Below are 13,914 nucleotides of genomic sequence, written 5' to 3'. Positions count from 1 at the left end.
CTTGAATTCAAATATTTACAATATTCCGCTAGAAATGAAGAATGCTAATAGGACGTATCTGTATGAATTATGTAACATTACATTCTTAAGTTTTATACTGTATAATTATATGTTTTGTGCATACAGGTTTCTTTTCATTTATCGATTTGTCACGCCATGCTATCAGACATTTACACGGTAAATAATTCATAAAATTTATGTCATTGGATTTCGCCGTAGACAGAAACTCACGTCAAACTACCGGATAAGTCGTATATTTTATTGGGTCCCGTCGACTTAGACAACATTGCAATTAAATTACCGCAAAATTAATACCGGTAAAATAATACGGGAAATATAAATTTACAATGGCACTTCGTGAGAACCATAAGGATAAACACATATATAATTCCACAGCGGTTTATTAGATTCAACTCCTTCAGACATAGACATTATACAATTATTGACTTTTGTTGAGGTGAACACGAGACTATACAAACCAGCTGGTCAAGAGTTTGTTCATCGTAGCCGCAGGCCGAGGTGAAAAAACTCTCGACCAGGCCCGTATAGTCTCGTATACACCGAACACAAAATTTCATAACTGTTTTGTTATATGGCCAACTAAAACAAATAAAGAAAAAGAATCCCAAGGCTCCTGTCAAAATCATGTTGACTAAAGTTTAAAAAAGTTGGCATACACTGTGACCTTTGACACTTAAATATTGCCGGAATAGTTTTGTTTCACCTTAAGTATGTTTCCGGTGTTCAACATGTCATTTTTCGTCAAAATATTTTGTAATTCCTCTTCGTTTATTGGGGCAAAGCGCTGTTGGTGTATCTTATCTGCCATATCGTAGACAAAGTGATGCCGAACAATCGTTTGTTTCAAGTATTCTGACTGACTGTTGTCCAAAATAACACGTTGCGTGATTGGAGGCAAAGATTGCCGACCTGTTCGTGCTGAAAAATGCACGAACAGGTTCGCAATGTCAGAGGAATTTCCAAGCCAAGCTATTTTTAGCACGAACAGGTTTACTCACTGATAGGTCCGTGTGAGGAAAACAGGAAATTGGCCAATGAAAATTAAAGAAACACTCGAGCCATATTACAAAATGTTGTTTAACCCTGTAAATCAGTCGATGACGTCATAACACAGGTGATCATTAACTTCATGCTTGAGCACATCAGTAACTTGTTATATGTGTAATGTCCATCTTTTTTTGGATTTTGTAGTCAACATCAAGCTGTAACCCCACATCTGTTCTAAGCTGTCTCGTCTTTGACTATGATATTATCTATAACTTTGTCTTAATCAGACACAATGCCGCTTTATGTAGTTCAAACTATATAATCAATGTTTTATGTTGAGTATTGAAACGTTTGTACACGAACCTGCCCAATGCGACGGCGTCCGGTACAACGATAACTCCAACAAGCGTGGCTAGGATGGAACAAGCCAAACCTCCCATGGCCGCACTACTGGGCCGGGAGTCATACACGCTGATGAGTTTACGCCTCTGGGAAGAGAGATTAGTTTTATTTACAGCCAACTCAGTCTTTAACATACGCAGGATCTCTTCAACTTCGCCTTGGTCAAATGTCCGTGGTTTTATTTCACGAGAGCAGCACTTACCACATGTAGTGTTTTCCTCTTCGTCGGAAGGGGTCAGAGACGTCATCGAAGGTGTAAGCGTGGATGGTTTCGGAACAGATGACGTAACACTTCCTTCTGCCACCGTAAGAAGCATAGATGACACTGAAGAAGCATCGGGTTCGGACGTGCTGAGATCAGAAGACGAATCCATAGATCCGACAATGTTTATTCCTGATGTAGAGGCCGTAGTTGAAGCCAAGGATGACGCCACAGGTTTGAGAGTTCCGAAATCAGTAGATGAATCCATAGATCCGACAATTGTTCTCCATGATGTAGATGCCGTAGTTGAAGCCAAGGATGACGCCACATGTTTGAGAGTTCCGAAATCAGTAGATGAATCCATAGATCCGACAATGTTTATTCCTGGTGTAGAGGCCGTAGTTGGAACCGATGATGACGCCACAGGTTTGAGAGTTCCGAAATAAGTAGATGAATCCATTGATCCGACAATTGTTCTCCCTGATGTAGATGCCGTAGTTGAAACCGAAGATGACGACCCAGGTTTGATAGTGCCGAGAAGTATAGATGAATCCATAGATCCGAAAATAGTTCTTCCTGGTGTACATGTCGTAGTTGAAACAGGAAGGGAAACCTCAGATTCTGATTTTCTGTAAGTGATCGGCGGCGCGGATTCCGTACCTTCTCCTTCTGTTTGGGATATCGTATATATATACTGAGCGTGTGTTGTTTTTGATGTCTCTGTTGCGTTAAGCAATTCTGAAAAAAAATGTTTGCTTCGTTATTTTCTAGAATAACATATAATATCATGTTTAATCCGATTATTTTCCATACATTGCCTGTGCATTGAAAATACTTTTCTCAGTTTTAGCTATCAATGACCCCCCCCCCCCCCCCCTCCAAAAAAATTTATCAATACCGACCAAGAGTTATAGAATGATAGAATTAAAACATAATCTAGGTTATAAAAACTCATTTAATGGAAATTCATCCATATTAATCTTTGATTTATTCCATGCATGCTATTCTGTCTATAGTTTTCGGATTTTTATTCTTTAAGTTCCAAAATTGTTACCTATCTCGCATAGAGCTCTGGATTGGTCACTGCACGAAAACGTCATCATCCAACCATAGATCAATTGGACACATCGAAAATGCGGACAATCGTAAGGTTCTGAATTCTCGCCAAACCATCTGCCCCATCCATCAAACACCCATGACCGATACTCTCCAGTTCCGTTACACGTAGAATCGTCACTGAATCGCACTCCAATCCAGAAACGTCTTGCGAACCTTGACAACAATAATAAAGAAAATCAGATTAGAAGCAGATCATTATAATTTCGGTATGCTCTAAAAATTCACCAATTTGGATCCCGACGATGTAAAGCAGTGCATAATAATGCGTACACTATATCATAATTAGAAAAAAAAAAAAAAAATATAACCACAAAAAAAAAAAAAAAAAAAATATTCAATATAGAAACCGAGGAGATGCTTGTGATTTATTTTTTCATAACATTTACACATTTTTTCTTCCCGTTTTACTTTAAGATGTATCTATCACCCCCTATACTCTTACGGCGATAGGGTGCTATCTCCCTGTCACTCCCTAGGGTGTACTATTTCTGTTGACAGAGGATGTTATGTGTCATTTCAGACATTTTGAAGCACCTCGTCGAATTACTATTGACCCGCTACAATCATCTCCGTATTTAAATATGGTGATAATATTTTTTTATATTTTGATCGATTTGAGATACGGTTTCGTATGCGGTAATATAAAATGTGTTATACTTAAGTTATTGCGACCGTCTAACTCTGATACATAATCATATCATCAGACACCGACTAAATTACGTGATTAAAAAATATGGAATTCATTTTGTTATAAACATCCCTTTCTACATTAACACATTAAGCTTTAAAAGATTACCCAGTATAGCAGGCCGATTAGTCAGTATCTTCATTTCCTCATTCAGCAGCGATATATATGCAATAATCTGATCTTATCTATTTTCCTATCAAATTAATTTTCTTTTTCTGAATTTGGTTTCCTCTCATATTTTTTCTTGTTCTTTTACTGTTTGTGGTTTACTGTCTTGTTTTTTCCTGTTCTTTTTCTGTTTTTGGTTTCCTCTCGTTTTTTCCCAATGACACCCGTTCTCATATAATCCTGTTCTTTTTCTGTTTTTTTTTTGTTTCATCTCTTGGGTTTTCCTTATCACCCGTCTTCATATAATCCTTTGTTCCCTGAACTTAAAATTTCTTAAAGCAGAAATCATTCAATTATATATGTGCTCTGATCAATATCACGTTTTAAGATGAACGATACTTACACATGACTTTCCCGATATTGATCGTGGGCGGTGAAGTAGTCCCATTTTTCCTGACTATCTAGATTGATCAGGAGACCATTCCTTTCCTCGCAGTATACTCTAGCTGATTCCCAATTCATTTGCTCTGGACTTATCAGCAGATCCATGAGTAGGGGCATTCCCTCTAAAATTTATTAAGACAATAAGATTAATTAATTCAACATAAATGCATACTCGACATTAATGATATACCCAAACCATAATTTGCAATTGTAGATTTCATTTTATTCTAAAATACAATTTCTGTCCAAATAATGTCATATGTACGATATGATTGAACATAGAATATTGTTTAATGGTGATTCAACCAATAACTTATTCATACAATGCAACTCTTTAATTCCCTGTTTTTCTCCTTCCGCCATTTTTACATCATATCTTTTAGATCATAATCAACTGTTTGTATTAACATTTCCTACACTTTTTACCGTCTTATATTGCTGTTAATAGGATTTTAACCATGATGATGTATTTATTACCGTCGTTTCTCATTAGAAGAAACAATTATTTTGGCAATGAACATTTTCCAGCACCATATATATAATTATTACGTCATAATGAACACGTGCTCAGTTGCATTAACAGTTCTTGATAATTATCCTAATTTGTAGTGATGTGGTTGTGTTGCAACTCGAATTCAAAGGTCCATGAGTAAAACCGGAAATCAAGACCCCAAACCATATGTACATGTATATCTCCCAAATGAAAAATAAGATGTTAAAAATATAAAAATTGGAACAAATCGTGGTCATTTCAGCTTGGTAGGTTTAGTTTAGAAAATTCATTTTAACAAATATTGATTTAACTGAGATAAATTGCCTTACCTCGCAAAAGAAACGTCCATAATGTCATCAACACCACGACATCCATTGGTAGTGACGTCCAGGAGTCTATGATTACGGTACAGAACTGAATTCGATATACAAACTCGACTATCGTAAATATTTTATCATTGAGCATTAGTTTTTATTCGAAATTGTTTAAGTATATTTGCAATACATAACATAGAAACAGAGATCTAATCTTTCCGCAAGAACAGTTAACGATTAAACCAAACATTTCGTACCTAGATATTGAGTAGGTCGAGTTCCTTATCGATTCAAAGGTACGTTTACAGGTACTGTTAATTGATCTTTAAATCTAAGAATCTTCATAACAACCTATCCGGGTATTCAATCCAAAAATTCTCGAACAGAAATTATAACCTGCTGTACAATGTCATTGACTCGTTAGAGCTGATTGGATTTTGGTTCCATTTTTCACCCTCATTTTCAAAATATTATTATAAAATGTTTCTCTTGTTCAATTAAATTAATAATGCAGATATTTCCATAAAATTTTCCAGATACCCTGTACCAAATACCTTTACCCGACACGATGTACACATGTACCCTGTACCAAATACCTTTATCCGACACGATGTACACATGTATCCTGTAGGATATCACTGTATCCGACACGATGTACACATGTACCCCGTACGATATCACTGTACCATACACAATGTACACATGTACCTTGTACGATATCACTGTACACACACGGTATACACATGTACCTTGTACGATATCACTGTACCACACACGGTATACACATGTACCTTGTACGATATCACTGTACCATACACGATGTACACATGTACCTTGTACGATATCACTGTACCACACACGATGTACACATGTATCATAGGATACCACTGTACACAACAATATATATACATGTACCCTATACAATATCACTATACATACACGATGAACTCATGTACCCTGTACGATATCATTGTCCCTGTCACGCTGTAGACATGTACCTTGTACGATATCACTGTTCCCGGGACGATGTACACATGTACCCTGTACAATATCACTGTCCCTGTCACGATGTAGACATGTACCCTGTACGATATCATTGCCCCAGTCACGATGTAGACATGTACCCTGTACGATATCATTGTCCAAGTCACGATGTAGACATGTACCCTGTACGATATCACTGTTCCCGGCACGATGTACACATGTACCTCGTACAATATCACTGTACCCAACACGATGTAGACATGTACCCTGTACGATATCATTGCCCCAGTCACGATGTAGACATGTACCCTGTACGATATCATTGTCCAAGTCACGATGTAGACATGTACCCTGTACGATATCACTGTTCCCGGCACGATGTACACATGTACCTTGTACAATATCACTGTACCCAACACGATGTAGACATGTACCCTGTACGATATCATTGTCCCAGTCACGATGTAGACATGTACCATCTATTTTATAAAATAGAAGCTCAGTATCTATTCCTCGTACCAGATGTCGATTTCCATTTTCCTATGGCAATTGATAAGAAAAAAGTCACACTGCCATAATTTTGCCAAAATCAAATTAAGCATTTATTGGTTATCTCAAATGTTGATTTTCACTATATTGTGGTATGGTTTTCGAAAAGCAGGTATAGAGACCTAATTTTACAAAAGACTAGTTCAGCATCTATTGCTGATCCCAGATGTCAATTCTCGTTGTCCCATGGCAATTGATACAAAAGAAGATCACAAGGAACTTATGAAATTCAAGCTAAGTATGTAGATTAAGGACTCAACGATTCCTGTTAATACCAAATTGTTTATTGATTATCTTTTATCAATATTCACATTCGTTAATAGTAACGCAGACTTTATTTCATGTTTCAGTTGATACATGTGTAACGTGCACAAGGCGAGCGACGCTCGACATTGCTTAACTTCCGTACACAATTACGACAATCAACCGCACAGCAAGAAAAGCTGGCTATTGGACTATGCAGGTGAAATACCCATATCCATGAACCATCACATTACCCCTTTCGCCTATAAGCTTCGTCCCGAACCTTCCACGGGCTCAACCTGGCATCCTCAGCAAACACAACTGTCTGTCTTGTTGTTATAGCGGTGCCGCCTCATGACCAGACCCCCAAGTCACCAACAAGTCTCCAGGAACATCATGCTTCTCATGCTGTCCAAGGACACCCTACAGGATACCAGGCCCGTTCGCTGCCACTAAATGCAACGTGCACATGGGGAAAACGGACACAGACACGACATATTTCAATTTAAAAAAAAAATCTATTTACATTAAGTATATATGAAATGTGCTACACCTAATGTTTCTTACTGTTTCTTACAAAACACATTTGTCAACAACCAAATTTTATCAGCAAAATTAAGCTCTGGAATGTAGGCCCCGCAAAAGGTTCTCCATAGCGGAATGTATCAATTCAAGCTTTCCACAGTTAATGCAGACCCTTTTAGGTAGTTTGTATTTTGTCCATCCGTCCATCCATCAGTTTACGACAACTCTTACACCCGAAATGAAAGAATATGTCACAGGAGTTATCCGAGATTGCCCCATCTTCAGTTTGTTGCCATATTTGAATTCTCCATCAATGTATTTGTTCATATTGTGACGAATCACCTGTCTCTCTCTTTATATAATAGCCTCCGGTTGCTTGCCGTTTGCTTTTGTCGAAAGTCTAGACCTCGTTACATCCAGTTATGTCGACAACCGTCTGTAGTCGTTGAGTGATGATCTTTAAATGTTTATAACTCTGTAATCAGAGTAGTAGTACCGCTGCCACCATATGAGCGTGACGATTGATTAGCTAAACTATCTACCTCCCTTGTTGAAAGACTCTTGACCAGTCCCATATATCAATGTGTTGATATCTGAGACTGGTGCAATGAGCCAGGGCTCGATTTGACAGGCCGTCACTTAAGTTTATAAAAGACCTTACTGGTTTTATGGTTCAATGATAACGTGTTACGAGCCCTAAACGTAAACGATTCCAGTACCTTAAATGGAAACCATGATTCATTAATACAATTATATACATTTATTATGTGCCAAGTATTTACATAAAAGTTTGATATCCTGTGGTTCCGTAATCCAAAATGTGGCCAAAGTAATGGAGTCCAGTGTCCCAGATTTCCACAATGGGAGTACTAGTGCCAGGGATAGCTAAACCCTACCGCTCCTTCGAGTCCGTCCTCTCCGTTGGGCCTGCACGCAGCTGGCGGTTAATCAACTACTCCCCTACAGTGCCCGGGAGGGATCGTGTTTCACCCTGGGCGGTGATAACTGAAACAGCCTGATAACATAGCTTGAGTCATCTCCTGTGATGTATCACTGCTAATGATGGGTATGTACCTCAATAATCCTTAGCAAAGATGTTTCACAATCATATTAGAGACCAACCAACCAATTGTTTTCCGATAGACGTTAGTGTTAACGTTTTGGATTATTTCATTCAAATTCTTGAATTGAATATGACGATTATGGTTTATAACAAAAGTTTAGGGTCTGATATAACACCTAATCAAAAAAAAAAGTTGGGTCCTTCAGCTCAAATTTTCTCCAGGGTAGCCATTTTGAAAATAGGTGAATTTCGCAGTAAAAAATCTCAAAAATCTTAAATGTTTACCTGTTTACTATTATTACGTTAACTTTTGGGGAAAAAACCAATCGGACTTACGAAATTTATATCAACATTTCTTATTGATAGTTACCTATCAGGCTACATATCTATTTTCTCACTTCAGAACATACTGGCCAATCAGTGACTGCCAGATATCTTATCCTTGGCTCAACGTTCTATACACAGGGGCTGTTTCAAAAATATATTTTTTCAATTGGTTGGTTGTTCCCTATAGCATCTTTCACATTTTTCAAATATAACCTTTCTGGAACAGGATAGAACCATAGGATATGCTATCAAAATATGCAGTGCCTGACTGCAAGTCTTAGGCTGGTAGGTTGATTCTTCTATTGGTACCGGATATGAAATTCTTAAGAGAAAACCACATTAAAATTGAGTTAATTTTGAAATGTAAATTTTAATATCTTGATAAGCTTTGAATTTAAAGGGATGCCTTTGGTTAATAGCCAAGTATAGAAATCGTGCTACTCAGAAATATAAACAAATAAGATATAGAATAAAGGTCAGGGGGAGATAACTCAATGTTATCTCCTCCACCCCCTAATTTCTGGTCTTTTTGTAAAAAATAAAGAAAAAAAAGGCCGAACGAGAAAAACAATTAGGAGTAGAGCCATTATTTAGATAAAAGAGTGTCGAAACACAGACACAGAACACGGAACCGGGCAAGTGACAACAAAAAATAACCAGATATATCACCAAACACTGAACTGGGGTAGTGACAACAGAACAACCAAACACATCACCGAATACCGTATCGGGGTAGTGACAACAGAACAACCAGACACACACCCACACATTGAACCGGGGTAGTGCCAGCAGTACAACCAGCATACCACCGTACCCCGAGCCACGATATATACCGCTACCATTGAAATATAGAATGTATGTCCGTATCTGTCCGGTCTATGGTCCTCCTTGTAACACTACATGTGTCATATTTTCATCATCAATCCCCCCTGAATCTCAATTTATCTCTAAATTCTGCTACAATGCCTCCAAGATGTGAATCCCGTCCGAAAATGTGCTAGTCGGTCCCATCATCTGGTTTCCAGGGACGCTAGATGGCACAAAATGTCGTATGCGGTAGCTCGCTAAAGAGACCAACCAACCAATTGTTTTCCGATAGACGTTAGTGTTAACGTTTTGGATTATTTCATTCAAATTCTTGAATTGAATATGACGATTATGGTTTATAACAAAAGTTTAGGGTCTGATATAACACCTAATCAAAAAAAAAAGTTGGGTCCTTCAGCTCAAATTTTCTCCAGGGTAGCCATTTTGAAAATAGGTGAATTTCGCAGTAAAAAATCTCAAAAATCTTAAATGTTTACCTGTTTACTATTATTACGTTAACTTTTGGGGAAAAAACCAATCGGACTTACGAAATTTATATCAACATTTCTTATTGATAGTTACCTATCAGGCTACATATCTATTTTCTCACTTCAGAACATACTGGCCAATCAGTGACTGCCAGATATCTTATCCTTGGCTCAACGTTCTATACACAGGGGCTGTTTCAAAAATATATTTTTTCAATTGGTTGGTTGTTCCCTATAGCATCTTTCACATTTTTCAAATATAACCTTTCTGGAACAGGATAGAACCATAGGATATGCTATCAAAATATGCAGTGCCTGACTGCAAGTCTTAGGCTGGTAGGTTGATTCTTCTATTGGTACCGGATATGAAATTCTTAAGAGAAAACCACATTAAAATTGAGTTAATTTTGAAATGTAAATTTTAATATCTTGATAAGCTTTGAATTTAAAGGGATGCCTTTGGTTAATAGCCAAGTATAGAAATCGTGCTACTCAGAAATATAAACAAATAAGATATAGAATAAAGGTCAGGGGGAGATAACTCAATGTTATCTCCTCCACCCCCTAATTTCTGGTCTTTTTGTAAAAAATAAAGAAAAAAAAGGCCGAACGAGAAAAACAATTAGGAGTAGAGCCATTATTTAGATAAAAGAGTGTCGAAACACAGACACAGAACACGGAACCGGGCAAGTGACAACAAAAAATAACCAGATATATCACCAAACACTGAACTGGGGTAGTGACAACAGAACAACCAAACACATCACCGAATACCGTATCGGGGTAGTGACAACAGAACAACCAGACACACACCCACACATTGAACCGGGGTAGTGCCAGCAGTACAACCAGCATACCACCGTACCCCGAGCCACGATATATACCGCTACCATTGAAATATAGAATGTATGTCCGAATCTGTCCGGTCTATGGTCCTCCTTGTAACACTACATGTGTCATATTTTCATCATCAATCCCCCCTGAATCTCAATTTATCTCTAAATTCTGCTACAATGCCTCCAAGATGTGAATCCCGTCCGAAAATGTGCTAGTCGGTCCCATCATCTGGTTTCCAGGGACGCTAGATGGCACAAAATGCCGTATGCGGTAGCTCGCTAAAGAGACCAACCAACCAATTGTTTTCCGATAGACGTTAGTGTTAACGTTTTGGATTATTTCATTCAAATTCTTGAATTGAATATGACGATTATGGTTTATAACAAAAGTTTAGGGTCTGATATAACACCTAATCAAAAAAAAAAGTTGGGTCCTTCAGCTCAAATTTTCTCCAGGGTAGCCATTTTGAAAATAGGTGAATTTCGCAGTAAAAAATCTCAAAAATCTTAAATGTTTACCTGTTTACTATTATTACGTTAACTTTTGGGGAAAAAACCAATCGGACTTACGAAATTTATATCAACATTTCTTATTGATAGTTACCTATCAGGCTACATATCTATTTTCTCACTTCAGAACATACTGGCCAATCAGTGACTGCCAGATATCTTATCCTTGGCTCAACGTTCTATACACAGGGGCTGTTTCAAAAATATATTTTTTCAATTGGTTGGTTGTTCCCTATTAAAAATCCGTGTGTCCTCCTCTTATCAATCTCCTTATCTCAACAAGTGCTAAGGAGGCGCGCACCTCCTTGTATGTTAACGTGGACCAAGCGTCGGTTGTTTCTACGGGCAAGGAAGACTGAACAAATTGATTACACAAATATGATTATGTTTATTTACAATGGAAAACAATATGTATAACGTATATATCAACAATACAACCATACACTCTCACTATCTCACACACTCTCAACAAAGTATTCTAAGAATGTCTATGTAGCATCACAACACGATGAAAAAAAACACTCAATCCAGAGCCAAACAGTCTTTCCAATAATGTATGTAACAGCTCAATCCAGAGCCAAACAGTCTTTCCAATATTGTATGAAACAGCTCAATCCAGAGCCAGTGGGTATCCATACAAATACTGAAATATATATTATATATATATATATATGTATAGCTCAATCCAGAGCTCACATATCCAAGAGGATATGTCACTAGTGTCTAATAGACAACGGCAACCACTAGGGTTTACAGTTCCTCAAAAGCCAGTGACGCTCACTTGAAAGTCGCCAACCTTTTCCCGCATGGAAAAGCCCTCAGTAGACCCTTGCTGACCTTGACCCTGATGGAACAGGTTGAACACACGTTCCTGGTCGGTCCTGATGCTGAGATGGTATAAGAGGGATCATCCTGCCCGGTTCTGACTAATCCGCACGGCTTCAACTCCCGTCATGTGAAGCTACAATAATTAATTAATGCCTATATTTAACCACATCACTCACATTTTCATACTTCCACAAAGTTTATTCTAAGTACAGAATAATAATCAAATAACCCTTAATAAATACAATTAAGGTGTATAATTACATAATAAACTACTAGATTATCTTTTAAATACAAAACAATAATGTGCGGCTCCACAGTATACATGAAATTCCATAAACTTGCACACTACTCAAAGTTACACTCCAAGGCTTCCATACATTTTCCACCCGCGCGCGAACACACTATACTTTACACTATGACAGTGGAACTGAGCTTCCATATATTTATAATTGTGTGAAATCCACAATATATACTTACGAATTTCATATACAACAATCAAATATATTCATATAGTTATATATAACACTAATACACACAAAATATATGAAATCTAGCATCAAAATACAAATCATTACTGCCTAATCGATAAACAATGGTCACGGCTGACTGGAGCGCACAGATACCTAGATTGTTTGACTTGGTAATAATCAGGTACAATACAATAATACCCACTAAAATAGAATGTAAATGAAATATAGGCTCCACAGTATACATGAAATTCCATAAACTTGTACACTACTCAAAGTTACACTCCAAGGCTTCCATACATTTTCCACCCGCGCGCGAACACACTATACTTTACACTATGACAGTGGAACTGAGCTTCCATATATTTATAATTGTGTGAAATCCACAATATATACTTAAGAATTTCATATACAACAATCAAATATATTCATATAGTTATATATAACACTAATACACACAAAATATATGAAATCTAGCATCAAAATACAAATCATTACTGCCTAATCGATAAACAATGGTCACGGCTGACTGGAGCGCACAGATACCTAGATTGTTTGACTTGGTAATAATCAGGTACAATACAATAATACCCACTAAAATAGAATGTAAATGAAATATAATGTACACTTACCACAGTCTGTAGTCTGTGCCTGGTTCACATGCCGTTAAATGTCGATAAATCCATACCGGGTACACAGAACAAAGGAACCATGTCTTTCCTTGTAAACAACCCAGCTCGTGCACACTTACCCGTGACGCATTTCCGCCCAAGAGTACCTATTACTTTTAAGGATACTTACCCCGGCTTAAGTTAAAATCAAATATTTACCAAAAAACTATACAACTAATATCAAAATATACATGCTTGCGTGACATTGTATATGACCCTCATTAACACCTATTTGCTAATTGACCAATCAAATTGGGTTCCGTGGGTTTTGGGTTCCGGATGAGAAGGAGATTATCTCAGCAGCACGTGGCTGTTCTGTCCCCCCTTGTTTATGACGTAGAGCTCGCTATTTAATCCAGGCAGTGGTCAGTCTGAGGTTAATAGCCCCTGAACTCTTCCAGCTCTGTAGAGGGATGACCTAATAGCCCCAATTTGATACAAACAGAACAAATTTATTAAGGCTGGACTTTGGTCAGAGTAACTTTGTTATAATATTTGCCTCCTTGTATATTTCCCACCACATGGATTATAGTTGAAGCTAAATCACTGTAACACATATCATAAGTTATGTATTCTTCAGATCCATGTACCCGGTACACCTTACAATATCTCAATAATTCATATAAAACAACCCCAAGAATATTAACGATTAGCACAGAAAATCGATATAATATATATAAAATCGGTATAATATATATAAAATCAATATAATATATATAAAATCGGTATAATATATATAAAATCGATATAATATATATAAAATCGGTATAATATATATAAAATCAATATAATATATATAAAATCGGTAGGACACAACGACATTTAGGTGATCGTGGGA

General features: G+C 37.2%; 1 protein-coding gene and 1 long non-coding RNA gene across 2 annotated transcripts; both read right to left on the bottom strand.

The window, feature by feature from the left end:
- Window positions 1–338: 338 nt before the first annotated feature.
- LOC117314899 (pneumococcal serine-rich repeat protein-like) lies at window positions 339–4,262 on the bottom strand. Its single transcript, XM_033868994.1, has 3 exons — window positions 3,931–4,262; window positions 2,667–2,884; window positions 339–2,350 (listed from the first exon to the last, which is right to left on the bottom strand). The coding sequence occupies exons 1-3, from the start codon at window positions 4,086–4,088 to the stop codon at window positions 1,323–1,325; spliced, it is 1,404 nt and encodes a 467-aa protein (XP_033724885.1). The 5' UTR covers window positions 4,089–4,262; the 3' UTR covers window positions 339–1,322.
- Window positions 4,263–11,478: 7,216 nt separating this feature from the next.
- Window positions 11,479–13,654, bottom strand: LOC117314912. Its single transcript, XR_004529634.1, has 2 exons — window positions 13,038–13,654; window positions 11,479–12,071 (listed from the first exon to the last, which is right to left on the bottom strand). It is a non-coding gene; the product is annotated as an uncharacterized LOC117314912 (long non-coding RNA).
- Between the last annotated feature and the right edge of the window lie 260 nt (window positions 13,655–13,914).

Source organism: Pecten maximus, chromosome 17, assembly GCF_902652985.1.
Source record: "Pecten maximus chromosome 17, xPecMax1.1, whole genome shotgun sequence".
Classification (NCBI taxonomy): domain Eukaryota; kingdom Metazoa; phylum Mollusca; class Bivalvia; order Pectinida; family Pectinidae; genus Pecten; species Pecten maximus.
The sequence above is the reverse complement of the archived record's forward strand: the minus strand, read 5'-3'. Positions and strand labels throughout refer to the sequence as shown.

Bases quoted from the DNA above. Each gene is read 5' to 3' on its own strand.
- LOC117314899 (XM_033868994.1), bottom strand. From the start codon at position 4,088: ATGCCCCTACTCATGGATCTGCTGATAAGTCCAGAGCAAATGAATTGG. The intron at 2,885-3,930 runs GTAAGTATCGTT...ATTGTTGTCAAG, and splicing joins CAATATCGGGAAAGTCATGT to GTTCGCAAGACGTTTCTGGA. The intron at 2,351-2,666 runs GTAACAATTTTG...ATTTTTTTTCAG, and splicing joins CAGAGCTCTATGCGAGATAG to AATTGCTTAACGCAACAGAG.